This window comes from Labrus bergylta, chromosome 16 (genome assembly GCF_963930695.1).
Source record: "Labrus bergylta chromosome 16, fLabBer1.1, whole genome shotgun sequence".
Taxonomy (NCBI): Eukaryota; Metazoa; Chordata; class Actinopteri; order Labriformes; family Labridae; genus Labrus; species Labrus bergylta.
In genome coordinates, this window is record NC_089210.1 from 1,388,637 (window position 1) to 1,404,052 (window position 15,416).

Sequence of the window (15,416 nt, forward strand, 5' to 3'; positions counted from 1 at the left end):
GCAGGTTCAAGGAGGGCGTGAACTTTCTCCATCGACACGAGTTAACTTATGACACTCCCTCCTCCCGGGGAGACCCCGAACATAAACATGCCTGTCCGTTTAACATCTTTCGCCTCTCTCCTCCTGACCTCCCTCCTTTTTCACTCGCACGTCCATCCTTCCCTCTCTCTCTCTCGTCAAAACTGTCTCTCTTTCTCTGTCCAGATGTTTGGCCCGGCAGAAGAAGCTGACGCAGGGAGAGACAGAGAGAGAGGGAGAGAGAGAGAGAGAGATAGAGACAGAGAGAGAGGGAGAGAGAGAGAGAGAGATAGAGACAGAGAGAGAGGGAGAGAGAGAGAGAGAGAGATAGAGACAGAGAGAGAGGGAGAGAGAGAGAGAGAGATAGAGACAGAGAGAGAGGGAGAGAGAGAGAGAGAGAGAGAGATAGAGAGAGAGAGAGAGGGAGAGAGAGAGACCTGGAGGGGATAAGCGGTGGGGATCTCCAGCGTGGACTGGAATGCTGACCCTCGATCCATCTCCATCAGCGGAGGAGCGTTTGTTTGACTTGAGTTGTGATTGTGTTTTCTCTTCCCCACACCTGCAGCTTCCTCCTCCTCCTCCCCCTCCTCCTCGACCGTCTGGATGCTCGCTGATCGATTGATTTCACTCGCAGAAATACTCCACCACAGCAGGGCTTTGACTGCATGGCAGAACTCTGCTGGAAAACATTGTTAGGTTTTTATTACACTGTTGCAAAAAAAAAAAAAAAAAGAGATTTTAGAATTGGAGGCAGTTGTTGGAAATTATGCGAGATAATCACTTCCATATTTTCTGGCATTGCCAGGTTGTTGTGCCTTATTAGCTGGAAATTCATAAACACACAAAGAACATAAATGGAGTTGAGATGTAATTCAGTACCGGGGTTCCCAAGCTTTTCAGCACGCGACCCCCAAGAGAGACCGGGGACCCCGACTGTCCCTGAAAGTGGTTAAAGCATGAAACGTTGAGCACAGCCGCACGCACTAATGGGCTTAACCAAACACTGGCATTAGAATACCACTGAACACAGCAGACTTATTGCATTGTAATGTCAATAGAATTGTAAATTAGGATACAAATTAGAGGCTTTTCCTGAATTAAAAAGATAACATTAAAGGAGCAATATGTAACTCTGACCCCCTAGTGGTTAAAATGGGTACTGCAGTGTAAATTCTAAACACCATAGAGAGCTGTCTCCCCCCCCCCTCCTCTCTATAGTCCATGCTCACTCAGGTCACCATGTGGTGGACTCTGAAGCTTCAGTGTTTATCCAGCTCTGCATGGGTCTGTAAACCTTTCTGTGTTCTAACCTCTCTCCATTTTTCAAAAGCATCTCCAATATTGATCCTAGTTTGAGCACGTTTCTGCTCGTGGAGCTTAAAAGTGCCTACCTTCTCTGGTCCAAACAAATCCAGATCATTCAGGAGCAGAATCTAAAGTTAGAAGGAGGACATACTGGCTGCTGCATTGTTGTCAGAGAAGCCAGCACTTCAACATAGCATGTTTCCTTAATGATCAGAGAGTAAGATACCTTTATCATCTCACTCTCTACACATCTCACTGATTGGACCTTTAAAGAGAAATCTGCTGCAGTTACATATCCTCACGTCTTTTCTTTTTTTTTTCTAGTGTTGCTTGAGGAAAGTGATGCAGAGATGACTCTCTGCTGTTTGTTTTCACTCTTTGATTGACGGCTGTGAAAACAGGCCTCTGAGAGAGAGCGAGAGAGAGAGAGGGAGTGAGCGTCGTTATCAGAGGCAGCTCATGTCGGATCCGTGTTAAAAAAACAAACCTCCTACGTGTTGTGACGGTTTCACGCTCCGTCACTGTGAGTCCTTAACAAAGTGCGGTTTTGTTGCAGATCAAAAAGCTCCTCTCGATTTTTTTGAATTCATCATTCAGCGAACACGCCCTCATTAGTCAGCGGCACTCAGCAAGTTGTAGGGTCTAATTCTGCGGGGCGGCCCAAACTTATCACCCTTCATTTCAACATGGTGGGCTGAAAGCCTCTCATGCTGTTCCAGACATCTGACAACGGCCCACATTTATTTATCGACTTCATTTCGCTTACAGGGCAGACTTTACAGCTCCCTCGAGTGATGCAGAGTTAATGTACAACTGCTCATTGCTCGTGAGTGTTTTTTTACTCCTCCTCCTCCTCCTCTAAACTCTTCTTAAGTGTTTAAACACTCGGTAATGACGTGCTGTTGTGGAAGTGAAAAACCATGTGGGATGAAAAAAAAAAAGAAAAACATCCATGTGGGCTCCCACCCCGGCTCCCACTCCCCCCCCCTGCCCCCCGAGGGGAGAGTGAACCACCGAGGACGGGATGAGAGCGAGGAAGGCCCCGTTAATCAAAATGAATGAGCGTCTCTCAGGGGCCGTCGTGTTAACGAGGCTGCAGAGGATCCCTCAGCCTCCCTTCTCTTCAGGAACGTGGAGCTCAGGGTGTTAAGAGAGACAGAGACGCTTTGCAAATCTGAACTATCTGCACACACATGTTCAACTTTGATCCAACTGTTGTGATCTGAAGTCCTTTTTTACACGTGCACTCCTGAAACATTTATAATTCATAGCAGATAAAATTAAAATGAAAGGGTCCTAGGACAGAACCTTGAGGAACTCACTAAAGTAAACCAATTTGAAGTGAATCCATTGTCTTCAGCCCTTCATGAGAAATAATTTCTAAACTACCCTTTTAATTTAACAACCTTTAAGAGTACTTATCTGTCTGATCCCTCAGCCTCCCTTCTCTTCAGGAACGTGGAGCTCAGGGTGATAAGAGAGACAGAGACGCTTTGCAAATCTGAACTATCAGCAAAACCAATCACACATGTTCAACTTTGATCCAACTCATGATCAAAAAATCTGTTTATAAGCTCACATGTGTTGAAATTTCAGGATCTAGTTCACTTGAAAACATTATTAGTCATGTTTAAAGCTAGCAATAGATCATTCCCCAAAATGTACAGAAGTTTTTTGTGTTTACATCTAATGGAGGAGGATCATAGACGGAGATTTAATTTTAAAAGTCCATTTGCACGCACTACATTAAAACAAATGTGTATTTCAGAAAATGGAGTTAAATTATGGAATTCACAAAGAAAAGGTTCTGGGAAATGATGAATGTATTGAGTTAATCTAACTGCTTGTATTTGATTGTTTCTATATTGTTGATCTATTTTCCTGTTTTCTCATGAACAGTGTTTCAGGATTATGAGAAAATATTTCTTGTTGTGTTTTATTGTGTTGAAACCAAACACTGAGATGAGCAAATAAATCAAATATGTAATGAAATACTCTGAGCTAACACTTAAACCATTGACTAGCTTGGATGGAGAGATATTTAAAACAAAGCTGAATTCACACATGAAATAAACCTGAATTTTCTTTGTGAGCTGCATGTGTGAACAAAAACCTTTTTCACCCCAACTTTACCCAGATTTTCGCTGTTTGCGACAATTGCGTCATGCAACTAACTCTTCCCTCAGTAAAGTCCGTCTGTTTTAGATCGCTCCATGTGCTTAGTATTTTCCTTTATTCAAGGAAACATCACCGAAAAAATCACCGGTTGTAGCGGAGAGAACTCCACTCTCATGATTCCCCGCCAGCCTTGGGGTCATCTTTCGTCAGGAATGAGAGCCCACGGCGGCGGAATTTACAAACTGTGCGTTTGAACCCAATGACCTACAGTATACCCCCAAAACCAAAACCATTGAATACATAATTATACACACACTACATCGGCTCCTACACTAAACCTCCCTGATTCGATCTGAAGTCTTTTTCACACGTGCACTCCTGAAACATTCATAATTCAAAGCAGACAAAATTAAAATGAAAGGGTCCTAGGAAAGAACCTTGAGGAACTCCCTAAAGTAAACTAATTCAAAGTGAATCCATTGTCTTCAGCCCTTCCTGAGAAATCATTTATAAACTACCCATTTAATTTAACAACCTTCAAGAGTACTGATCTGTCTTGTATTTTAGATTTAGCTTCTTTTGCATCTGACAATCGTACGGAGAGTTTTTAATCTCAGAGAATTTGATGTAAAAAAAAAAAGAGAAATATGAGCTGAATTGGCCCAGAGAGTTTGATAAGAGCACGAGTGTTTTTATAGGATGAACATAAATCAGATTATCTTGGAGAAGAAGAGGAGACATTATTGGCATCATTTCATAAAAATAATTATTTGTGGCTGCAGCTTATATTACCCAACAGTTATTATCGCATTGCTCTCTTTTGCCTTTTGAGGCTCATCATGTTTTTCTTTTTTTCTTCTGATTGAACCGAGGCCGCGTTTCTCTCTCTCTCTCTGCTGCTTCTTTCACAGAACGCCTTCAACTCAGCAGCTTTTTCAAATTTGGGGCTTGCGACACTCAGCCAAAAGCCGCAAATTACCCCCCTCTAGCAGCAGCGAATTAGGAACAATTTTGTGTTAGCTATAAAAAAGGAGAGAGAGAGCGAGAGAGGCGAGGGGAAAATATAGCTTACACCAGGGACCACCAACAGAGGCAGCATGGGATGAACGGCTCGTGGGCCGACAGTTTGGGTGGCAGGGCGGTGCTCGAGCAGCCTCAGTGATCTTCACAGCAATCAATCCTATCATATCACATCTACATGGTGCAGCACAACATCCATTACAAACACAAAAGCCGGGATAAGTGGATTTATGTTGCTGTTACAGGATGTTTGCAGGCCTATGAATTGGCTTAACAGCTCCCTGAGCACACACAGACCTGCAGCAGTGCTTAAAAAACAAAAGGGCAGGCTTGTCCTCTCAGCACCCAGCCGTCTTCACTCTGGTGACACTTTAAAAAAAGAAACCGTATTAGGTGACTGAAATTTTCATTCTCTCCTTTTCTAAGAGGGTGGTATTTTTTGATTTCCCCCTGCGATGCGGTTGGTCCTTCACTAATGTTAAAAAGGATTTTTTTTTCTTGTTTCTGACAAAGCGTGAGGTTTGGCATGCCCACTTAATCTGCTTTCGTTGAGCCAATCCATGTTTTTCCCATTCTGGCACCCTCCTCTGCTCCCTTTTAAAATCCATTTCCAAGTTGTAATATGCCACTGCAGACGTTATTGAGAGGAGAAAAACCAAGAGTTAAGGGGGAGAAAGTGCAGACGGAGAGAGGTGGAGAGGCAGGCTGCCAGCGTCGACCTGGCTTGTTTTCAAATGTCCCCATTGCCTGGTGAGGAAGGCGGACCACTTTGTCTTAATGTCGGGGGTTACTGACTCTCATTAGGCCGTACATGCAGGCCTCAGACTGTACCACTGTAATAAGAGCCTGCACGGTTACAGTCTGACCCGTCTGCGACACGTCGTGACCCACATGTTAATTAAACTTCCTGCTCGCTCTTTTGATTAAATGACAGAAGGTTTTAAAGTCTTTGTTTGTTCGGCTAATGGCGCTCATTTAGTGCAATAAGTGGTTTTGAGGGGGCTGCTGTGGGTGACATCACACTCGCGCTGTGTTTGATGTGAGGCCGCTGAAGGGTGAACTAAGTTTCCCCTCGGTGGTTAAACTCGTTGTACCTGCACATGGTGGTGAACAAAAAAAAAACCAAAGCAGCAAACCTCCAGGGCTGAGAGATAAAGCCTGCAGTACCTCGAGTGGCCACTAGAGGCTTGCTCCAAAAGCGAGTAAATCCCCATTAGGCTCGATATAAAAATGCAAAGATAAATGACAGATTACAAATTGTTTAAAGTCTGGTTTTAAATACTTTCTAGTGTGATGTTATTTCTTCTTTGCATGACAACTTCATAATTATTATTTATCAGATATTATGAAAAATCTCCAGGTAAATAAACCAATATTTTAAAGGTACAATACTTTTTAACTATCATTAAAATATCAGAGATTTTGAGCTCAACGCTTCAACAGTCAACAACCCACATGGATGACGTCACTGTGGCTGCGTCCGTTACTCTCCGTGTGCAGGGCGAGGGCATGAGGTTGCCAGGCGGCGAGCAGAGTTAGCAACAGGAAAAGGGGGGGAAAAAGTAACAGGAGGTGGAGGAGTGAGTGAGAGGGGGCGTAAAGAACTGAGTGCCCACACAGGGAAACACAGATTGGCTGCTTCAGAGTCTCCTTCAGAAACAGATGTTTTTAAAAAGAGGAGGAATCTATCTGCTGTGAAATCTAAAAACTCTGCTGTGGATTTTTTGTGAAGATGCCTCAAGGAGCGCTGCTGCAACTTCCTGCTGTCCTCGTCCGGCAGGAAGACGCCTCGGTCTGAGGGTAAGTGGAGGAGAGTATCTCAGAGAGGTTTACATAACGTTCAAGATTAGTGCACAACAGATATATTTTTGCTTCTCTTGCAGCATCTTTAGATCATTCCTGAGATTTTTTTTTACTGTTTGCTTTCAGTCGCTGGTGTTTGTTTTCCTCATTTTGACCTTTTTGTTTTTCCATCTTCTCAACTTTTCATCTTAGTTTTTTATTGTCCCCCCCCCCCCCCCCCCCCCCCCCCAGCTGCAGATTTCTCTCTCTCTCTCTCTCTCTCTCTTTATTTTCTCCCACTCCCACTGAGCGCGTGGCTGAGGTGTGAGATCATTCTCCTTCTGGGTGGCTTTTCCTGCTATATGTCACTGTCATCTGTTGGCACTGAGGCTCGAGGGGGGGTCCCCCGTTTCCACAAAAAAACACACCACACTCCGCTTCACCACCCGGAGAATAATAAATTCTTGGGCACGAGAGTAGAGGAAGGGTGCACCGGCGCAGCAGAGTGTGTTTTACTGGTGTTGGCAGGGCAGCACATGGACCGGTGAGAGAGAGAGAGAGCAGGAGGAGGGAGGAGGGGGCACAGCAGAAGAAGGGTAGAAGATTTATAATTGAATAACTCCCCGAAAGCAGGGCAGCGGGGATCGGCCCTGCCAGGAAAAGCAAACGGCAAGGAGCGAGCTCCGAGTGCGGCCTGTGGAAGCGAGAGGAGAGAAAAACCTCGGCTGTGAAAGATAACTGAAAAAACCACGACACCAACGTAATCTGAAACTCTCCACCTTTAACAACGCCAGCGCCCACTCAGTCGCTGTGAACGCTCCAGGCTACCTACGGCGTTCACACATCGACACAAAGTTGAGGTGAACAGATGAAATTAATAATTTCTTGAATTTATAAAGCGACTTTCAGGAGACCCCAGAATACACAAAGAAAACAACACGACTAACTAAGTCCATCAGACGAGTTGAACAGCTGGGTTTTCAACGCTGAAGGTGCATGAGGGTGGTATAGCGATGTGCTCTCCGTGTTTAGAGCGGGAGAGAACTCAGATCTCGCCGATTGAGTTTGACCCTGCCTCCCACTGCAGACGATGTTCAGAGTGCAGTGAAGGAGTGAACGGGCCTTAAACTCCTTAAAAGAGTTGACACCAAACTTCAGCGTTTAATCAGCGGTTAGGGTCAGTCGATACGTCCATATTTATACGGGGACAAATTACACTTCACACTAATGAGCAGAACATTTGGAAACAACGTCGAGGACAAACTTCTTTGCAGGCCGAGACCTCGAGCAGATCCAGACCTCGGATGGGCCGAGAGGACGGGAGAGAGAGAGTTCAGACTCTGAGTCACAGCGAGGCTTTTCGACCCCACAGACTCATGAGTCAAATGAATAAAAAGCAGAAGGACACAAGACCAGCGGGGGAAATACTCAAATGAAGCACTTTGCACTTTCTGTGAAAACACAGACGGGTTGTTTTTTCTTTTTCTTGGATGAACTCGCAGGTTTTTTTTTTCTATCCCAGAATGCATCTCTTCACTGCTCTGAGTTTTGGGGTCTTTGCTCAACGGATGAGTTTGGTGGAATGGAGACAGTGGTGAGGTTCAGGGAGTTCAGAGAGGATGAAGCAGCTCCACATCAGAGGGACGAGCTGCCTGAAACGGACAATTCGTCGTCAGAGTCGGAGAGCTTTTGAATTTAAATGTTTGTATTCTTTAGATTATTTTAGATATCTTAACTTTCCTCTAACTGTGTTTTTACATCTTTATGCTGTGAGCTTGTTTGTCTCTTACAGCAGAGGGACTTTGAAACGTCTACACACAGAAGATATTTAAAGTATGCAGTGAGTGTGTTATCAGGAGCAGACAAAGACCTACATGAGATCTTTTGCGTCCCTCCTAGTGGGGCCCGGACCACAGGTTGGGAAACGATGCTTCAGATGATACGCTCACAGGATATTAACCGTCCCATGATAAGATTAAAAAACCTTTCAGGAGCGTCACCGAGACTCAGGACGAATCCTTCATGTCGTATTATTTATCAGTTTATTTATCAGGGACCCTACAGATAGGTCTCTCTCTCTCTCTCTCTCTCTCTCTCTCTCTCTCTCTCTCTGTCTCTCTTTCTCTCTGTCTCTCTCTCTCTCTCTCTCTCTCTCTGTACAAGGTATTTATTGTGTTTCAGTGTTTTTTGGTGTTTTGCTGGCAGGAAAATATTCAGGGAAAAAACTTCATGACGTTTGTGTTTTCGCGTGCAGCTCATCTCAAAGAATTTGGGAAATTTCAAGGACTTTTTTTGCAAGTGTGAAAATAGACGATGCACATGGGTGTGTGTGTGTACTTATATGTACTTATAGTTATATTCACATCTCGTGTTAATTGCTCTTTTAATATGTTCATAATTTCCTGTTGGGACATTTACTTTTTCTGCTCTAAAATGACCTTTAACCTTGGATCTATTTTCTCTTAAACCCTGATGATTGTTAGTTTTGTGTGTTTGATATTTCTGCCTTTTTGAAGAACTTTGAGACTTTTAATAAAGTTCATGTTTGAATAAAAGCTGCAGCGTTGTAAGCCAGCATGCAGCATGTGAGCGGTCTGTGATCCATCATGTCCACTCAAGTGATAAATCACATTCATATGACGTTAACGTCTTTCTCTGTGGTGACTTCTTCAGAGAGACGTTGTAGATCAAAGAGTAATAAAGATTGATTTTTTAAAAGAAGTGTGGATGAATATGAACTCTCTTTGTGAAGACTTAATAAAGCTCATCACACTCGATGACGCACACAAAGAGGAGGAGAGGAACGAAGCAGAGCTGGCAACTTTTACCTCCTTCAGGGTGGAAAATTGATGTGCAAACACACACACACACACACTCACACACACACACTCTCTCTCTCTCTCTCTCTCTCTCTCTCTCTCTCTCTCTCTCTCTCACACGATCCCGGGGTGTCCAACTTGCTTATTTTATCAGGTGCAAAGACTTCTCCCCCCGTCTCCCCCGTCTCCCCCCGTCTCCCCCCTCCCCCCGTCTCTGTAACAGTTTGTCTGCTTCACTTTCTCCTCTTGTAGCAGAAATAAAATCATCAAAAACACAAAGATTCCTCCTTCATTCATCTTCAACCTTCATTCAACTGTCTGATCGTGTTGTGTGCAGAGAAATTCTTCAGCTCCTCCAAACTGCAGCTCGTTTTCACTGTTTAAAAGCAAAAGGAAAACATATATGTGGAGCCGTATGTTTGACTTTCCAATCAGATAAGCTGTAATAACATGAGAGCTGATGTTTAACCGCAGCTCGGCCGCACTGTTTGAGATTAGCTGCACAAATATTAGACATTTGGTTTGAACTTGAAGAAAGAGGAAACCTCAGGACAGATTGGATTAAATCTGTGGAGAAAGGAGGAGAGAGGCAGTGAAGCGGGACGCTCCATCAGGTACCAATCTTTCTGATTTGTTGGGGAGCGTGCCGCCCCCCGTCCCACACCCTCAGCTCGGTGATCCATCTAAAGCAGAGAATTAAATAAATACATCCATGCTCGGGAAACCCAGAATTATTATTTTTCTGCCGTCCTCCTCGCTGCAGAGCAGAACTGTGTCGTCTTAAACGAGAGAGACAGAGAAAAATAAATCAGATCATCGTGCATTAGAGGCACAGAGAGAGAGAAAGGGCCACACGACGGGATGTGTGTTTACTGAGTGAAATCACGGAGAGAGAGGGAGCTTATTTGTTCAAGGTTTAGGTTGGAGATTACAGTTTGATGCTGCAGAGCGTTTATGGTCTATAAACGGGAACAAAGACGTTAAAAAGCGGTCGTAAAGTGAAGTGTTTAGATTCGTTTCAGGGACAAATAAAAAGCAGAGACGTTTATCGGATAAAGTAGAGATCTCCTACACGTATGAACCCTCTCTTCACATACTCTTTTTTTTCTTCTCTGCATAAATTGTGAATCTGCTGCATGAACACCAAGGCCGCCCATACGGGGGAAAAGGGGGAATACTTTCTGGGGCTGGGCTCCTAAATTTAAGCGTGAAAAAAACATTTTATTTTTACACCAAAATACTCAGTTTGTTTTTAACTTTCTGTTTCAAAATGCAACGCCCCCCCCCCCCCCCCTTCTCTTTCTTTTAGTTTGTGATGTTGACGTTCCGGGCGCGCCCCTCTTCAACTTGAAGGTTGAAGGAGTCGGACTTTGTAAAACCTCACCAGGAGCTGCACAAAGAACCAGAAGGCAAGGACATCTGACCTCAAGGCAACAACAACCTGTTAACAAACTTCTTGCTGTCAGCTCCAACAGCTGATCGGATCCAGGACCAGGATGCAGATGTGATCCAGGAGGAACACGCACTGATCTGATTAAAGGACGTCTGCAGAGGGTCCAACTCTCTGACTTTACACATTTCTTAGTTGAGTTTGATGTAACCGTTCTCTGTAAAGCACGACACAGTTTGCTCTTTCTGCATTACTGTTTAAATCAGTGGTTCTCAACTGGGGGGTCGGGACCCAAAAGGGGGTCACCCAGACATTTCCAGTAAGTCGCAAATGTGTCTCTGCAAAAAAAAAAAAAAAATCCTCAAAAAGTCTCTGAAGCACTTTTTTTAAACGAGTCGTTGTGTCGCTTGTTTTGCACATTTTATTTTTCATTTGATAAATTTAGTGAGTCAGATATGAGGGTCCCAACGTCTCATGGGGGGAGTTGATGGTTGGTCTTCCTGAGGCCAGACCAGTTGAGCAGCACTGGTTTGAATCCTTGCTGCACTTTGTATATTTGATATGAACGGTACGGAGCCCCTGAAGTCCTAAAGAGTTAAAAACAAAAACTTCAGGGGCTTTGATGAATTGTTCGGTATGTAGCTCCTACTTTTTTTATTTTCTTTCTTCATGTTGAGATGCATGAGGCGTGAGGGGGGGTCAGGGAGATGAGGGGTGTATACACTGGTATTTAAAATACTCATGCATCCTTGATTTATTTTCTGTAAAAGCACGATGACTATAAGAGAATAAAAGGACGATTTCGAGGAACATCTGTGACGATGAATCGAGGATGCTAAATACATTTTTTTTAAATTTAGAAACAGATTAGAAACAAGCCGACAGACAGATGGAGACCAAACAGAGATTTTAGAGTTAATGTTGATGAAATCTTTGTTTTTGTTTTTCACTTTGTCGTCTGAATTGTTTTTGTTTGTTGATTTTTGTTCTGAATGAAGTCTATGAATTTATATTATTTACATCAGGAATAAACAACAACAAGGAAGACAACTACAAACTGATTCAGCGTGACCGTCTCAGAGCGATCTAATAAAATGTCTTCATTTCAATCAAACAGAAATTCATTTAAATAAATTTAAATCTGTTTGATTTCACAACAAACTATGAACTGTCTTTCAGTCTCTGCTCAGTCTTTTATTTCAGCTTTAGTCTCAGAAATTCATTTAAATGTGTTTTTGTGATTTTCTGGATTTTTTTTAATCTAAATAAAAGATTTTATAGGAATAAAAATGTTGGATATATTTTCATCTTTAACTCGTTTTTTTAAAGGATAATTTAAAAAAGTTAAAGTACATGACACAAACACACACACACACACACACACACACACACACTCAGTCACACACACACACACACTGCTGCTGCTGCTTTTCCCATCACTTTGCATCAAGCATGAAAAATACACTTTGTAAATTAAGATTTTTCGTTTTCCTTTTTTAAACACGTTTTTTTTCTCTTTTATATTTTTCCTGTTTGATAAATTTAAAAAGGTCAAAGACAGTTTTTATTAATAATTCAGATTATAAAACTTCTTCCTCATAAATGTGATCGTGTCTGATTTTTTTTTAACGTTCAGTGGAAATAAAAACGATTTAATCCCGAGAAGTTTTTAGTCTTCATAGATTATTTCTGCATTAATTTCTTTTACAATCTTATTTTTATTTGATATATTTTCCAGTTTCTTTACGCATTTATACGTCATCACGTTTAGATTATTGTTGTTTTGATTAAATTAATTTAGAGCAGATAAATAAAACAATCAGCGTGTTTTAGTATTTATCTGCTGCTTCATGAACACCTGGATGTTTACAAAAATAAATCTGAACGCGAAGATTTAAATATTCACTTTTATTTTACCCAAAAAGAAAAAAAGCAGGAATCTCGTCTTTTAAATATTTGAACAAAGGATGATATTCAAGATCAAAAAATCAGAAAGCTCAAAGTTTGTTTTTTTTTAAGAGAAGGAGAGAAAGTTTTTAAAAATATTTACAACATTTCTTTGAAGCAGATCCATCAGCTGTCTTCGCTCAAACTGTCTCTGTTACCTGAGAAAAAGTCAAACTCCGGCTCGACGATTATTCGGTTACTCGTTGGTCGCAGTGCTGATGTGTTTGAGCAGCTCGGAGTCCCGCTGAGTCCGTAATTTGTGATACTCCTGCTGTAAACTGAGGAGGTGCGGGGACGCTGCGGGGTGGAAGAGCGCGGGGGAGGCGTAGGCCAAGCTGGAGGTGAGAGGAGGGGAGTACGCGGCACACTGAGCCGGGGAGAAGGCATCGATGCCCGGCTGCGCCTGGAAGAACGCCTTGGCTGTGAGCGCGCTGCGGGAGAAGAAGCTGGAGAGCGCGGGCAGGAGGCTGCTGACAGGTGGGATGGTGGTGCACGGGGAGGGCGGGTGCTGGTGGAGGTAGGGGTAAAGCTCCAGCCCGGGCAGCTGCAGCCCGTAGGCGGCGTGCGGGAAGCCGTGCAGTCCGCTGGGCTCCAGGTGCTGCTCCTTCAGGGGGTCGAAGCGGAAATGCTGCCGCTTGAAGCGCTTCCTGCGCCGCAGAAAACTCCCGTTCTCAAACATATCCGAGGAGTTGGGGTCCAGGGTCCAGTAGTTGCCCTTGCCAGGGTTCCCGGGCTCTCTGGGCATCTTTACGAAGCAGTCATTCAGAGACAGATTGTGCCGGATGGAGTTCTGCCAGGCGGGGAACTTCTCCTTGTAGTACGCGAAGCGCTGGCTGATGAAGTCACAGATCTCGCTGAGGGTGAGCCGCTTCTTCGGACTCTGCAGGATGGCCATGGTGATCAGAGCGATGTAAGAGTACGGAGGCTTCACGGACGCGGGACCTTTGCTGATAGAGGGCGGGCAGGTCGATGCAGGACTGAAGGTGTCCCCCTCCGTGCTCAGACTGCTGCAGGTCTCGGTGCTGCGCTCCTGCTCATCCAAAGGTAAGATCTGCTCCTCTGCGCTGTCTCTGACTCCTTCCCCCACTACGTCGATAACAACATCCTCCATGATGTCCAAACCCAATGTCATAGTAGAAGTCCGCGGGGGAAGCCAACACCACCTGCCAACAGGTGGGGGAGTGACAGCTCTGCTCGGAATCGCGATCAACAGATTTTCACGCACGACTCATCTCCATTCACAAAAAAAAAGTAAAAACCAAAACACATCCTTCTCCAGCTTTTACGGAAGTTTACTCTCCAAAACCGCAGCTCATCCAAACCTTTTGTTTCCTTTGTTTTTGTTCCTTTAGAGCTCAAAGCGGCGGTCAGCAGGCGACCGTGCGTAAAGCGTAAAAGTGTGTGCGTCCTCTGTGATGTCCAGCATCATCTGTAATCTCTGCTGCGTTCCTGCGGGTCGAGTGGATGTGATGTCACGTCGAGGCACCAGGAAGAAGATCCTGACCAATGAAAACGCCGCAAAGGGTACCAAGCAGGCCCAGATACCAGCCTCCACGCGCGCTCTCATCATCTGCGTAGCTGTGCCAAAACGACGAGGACTTTACAAGATCCATTCATGAAAATATCCGAGTGAGAGGGACAGCAGAGGAGGAGGATTTTATAGAGGAAAACTCGCTCTTTAATTCAAGATGAATATTTAAAGTGTACTTAAAAAAAATCACATCAATAAATGTAGAAAAAAAATAGGGAATAAATTAAGGAATATTTTTATTTCTTGCGTAAAAATATATTTCTTTTTTTTTTGATGATCCTGAATTTAACGTCATTCATTATATATCAATTATTCCAAAAAGTCTCCATTTAAAAAATGTTCTCCACCCCTTAAAGCAGATTTATCTTAAATAAAGATGAGACGAAATTCAGTTTAAAACGTTGGTGTGAAAATCTGCTTTTGATTTTATTTCCATTTCCAGACAGAAAAGAATCAAATCAACAAACTGTCACCGGCCGTGTTGATGTAAATATATATATTTTTTAAAGGAATATAAATAGGACTTTAATTTGAGAATGAGTTGATAGACACTTTGGGGACATCAGATCACCGTCCTGATTTTAAACACTGAGGGGGAAACACCTCTCTACGTGAGGCAGGGGCTTACTCCCTAATCCCCGCGGAGGCTCCTGCAGCCGCTCTTTACGCACAAGTGAAACACAATTACACGTTTTCAGAAACTCAACAGAGGATGAAACTGGAATGACTGATTTTGCTCTGCAGCAGAAAATAATAATTTGTTGCCTGCATGCATGCACTCACGCCAGCTGCTTTGATTAACGTTTTTTTAAAATGTACAGTCTCGTGCTTCTAAAAGGGAATATGGATAAATACGAGCATGTGTGAGATGGAGCAGAAATAATATTTGATGTGTATAACCTGAGAGAAATCCACACCCTCTGTTCTCCTGACGAAATCCTCCGTAACCCCCCGTCAGATTATCTTCTTTAATAATGGGCAGCTGAAGGCAGAGTGGTAATATCGGGATGAAAGTGGAAGATTTTCACTCGCTCAGACATAAAAGCGGAGTGAGGAGAGGAGGGCGCTTTTGGTATTGTTGGGAGGCCTCTGGTTGTTTGTGTTTAATGATGGAGCCCTTTGTTGGGGATTCCCACATTTCCTGCCTCTAATCGTATTGATACCTCGGGGCACAAGGGGGACCGGGGTCCGGACTGGGTGGGCTATACGGTACCAGCAAAGCTGCAGATGATTTTGCAAATTCATCACGCATGTCCTCAGATTGGAAACAGGCCCTCGCGCGCGCGCTGTGTGGTTCCAATAAGGCGCGAGGAGCAGGAGCGTCAAATGTGTGCGAGAGCTGAAGGTATGGCACAGAGCTTTACATCTGAGACACACACACACACACACACACACACACACACACACACACACACACACACCAGGACAGCACATCCTCCGTCACTGCTGTCCTGCTCACAGAGTGTTTCCTGATGTTTCATTCACA

General features: G+C 43.8%; 1 protein-coding gene across 1 annotated transcript; it reads right to left on the reverse strand.

Annotated features, from left to right (window-relative positions):
• Positions 1-10,776: 10,776 nt before the first annotated feature.
• On the reverse strand, positions 10,777-14,296 carry foxd7 (forkhead box D7). Its single transcript, XM_020656009.3, has one exon. It carries the CDS (start codon positions 13,529-13,531, stop codon positions 12,596-12,598), a length of 936 nt encoding a protein of 311 aa, XP_020511665.1. The 5' UTR covers positions 13,532-14,296; the 3' UTR covers positions 10,777-12,595.
• Positions 14,297-15,416: the final 1,120 nt, after the last annotated feature.

Bases quoted from the DNA above. Each gene is read 5' to 3' on its own strand.
- foxd7 (XM_020656009.3), bottom strand. From the start codon at position 13,531: ATGACATTGGGTTTGGACATCATGGAGGATGTTGTTATCGACGTAGTG.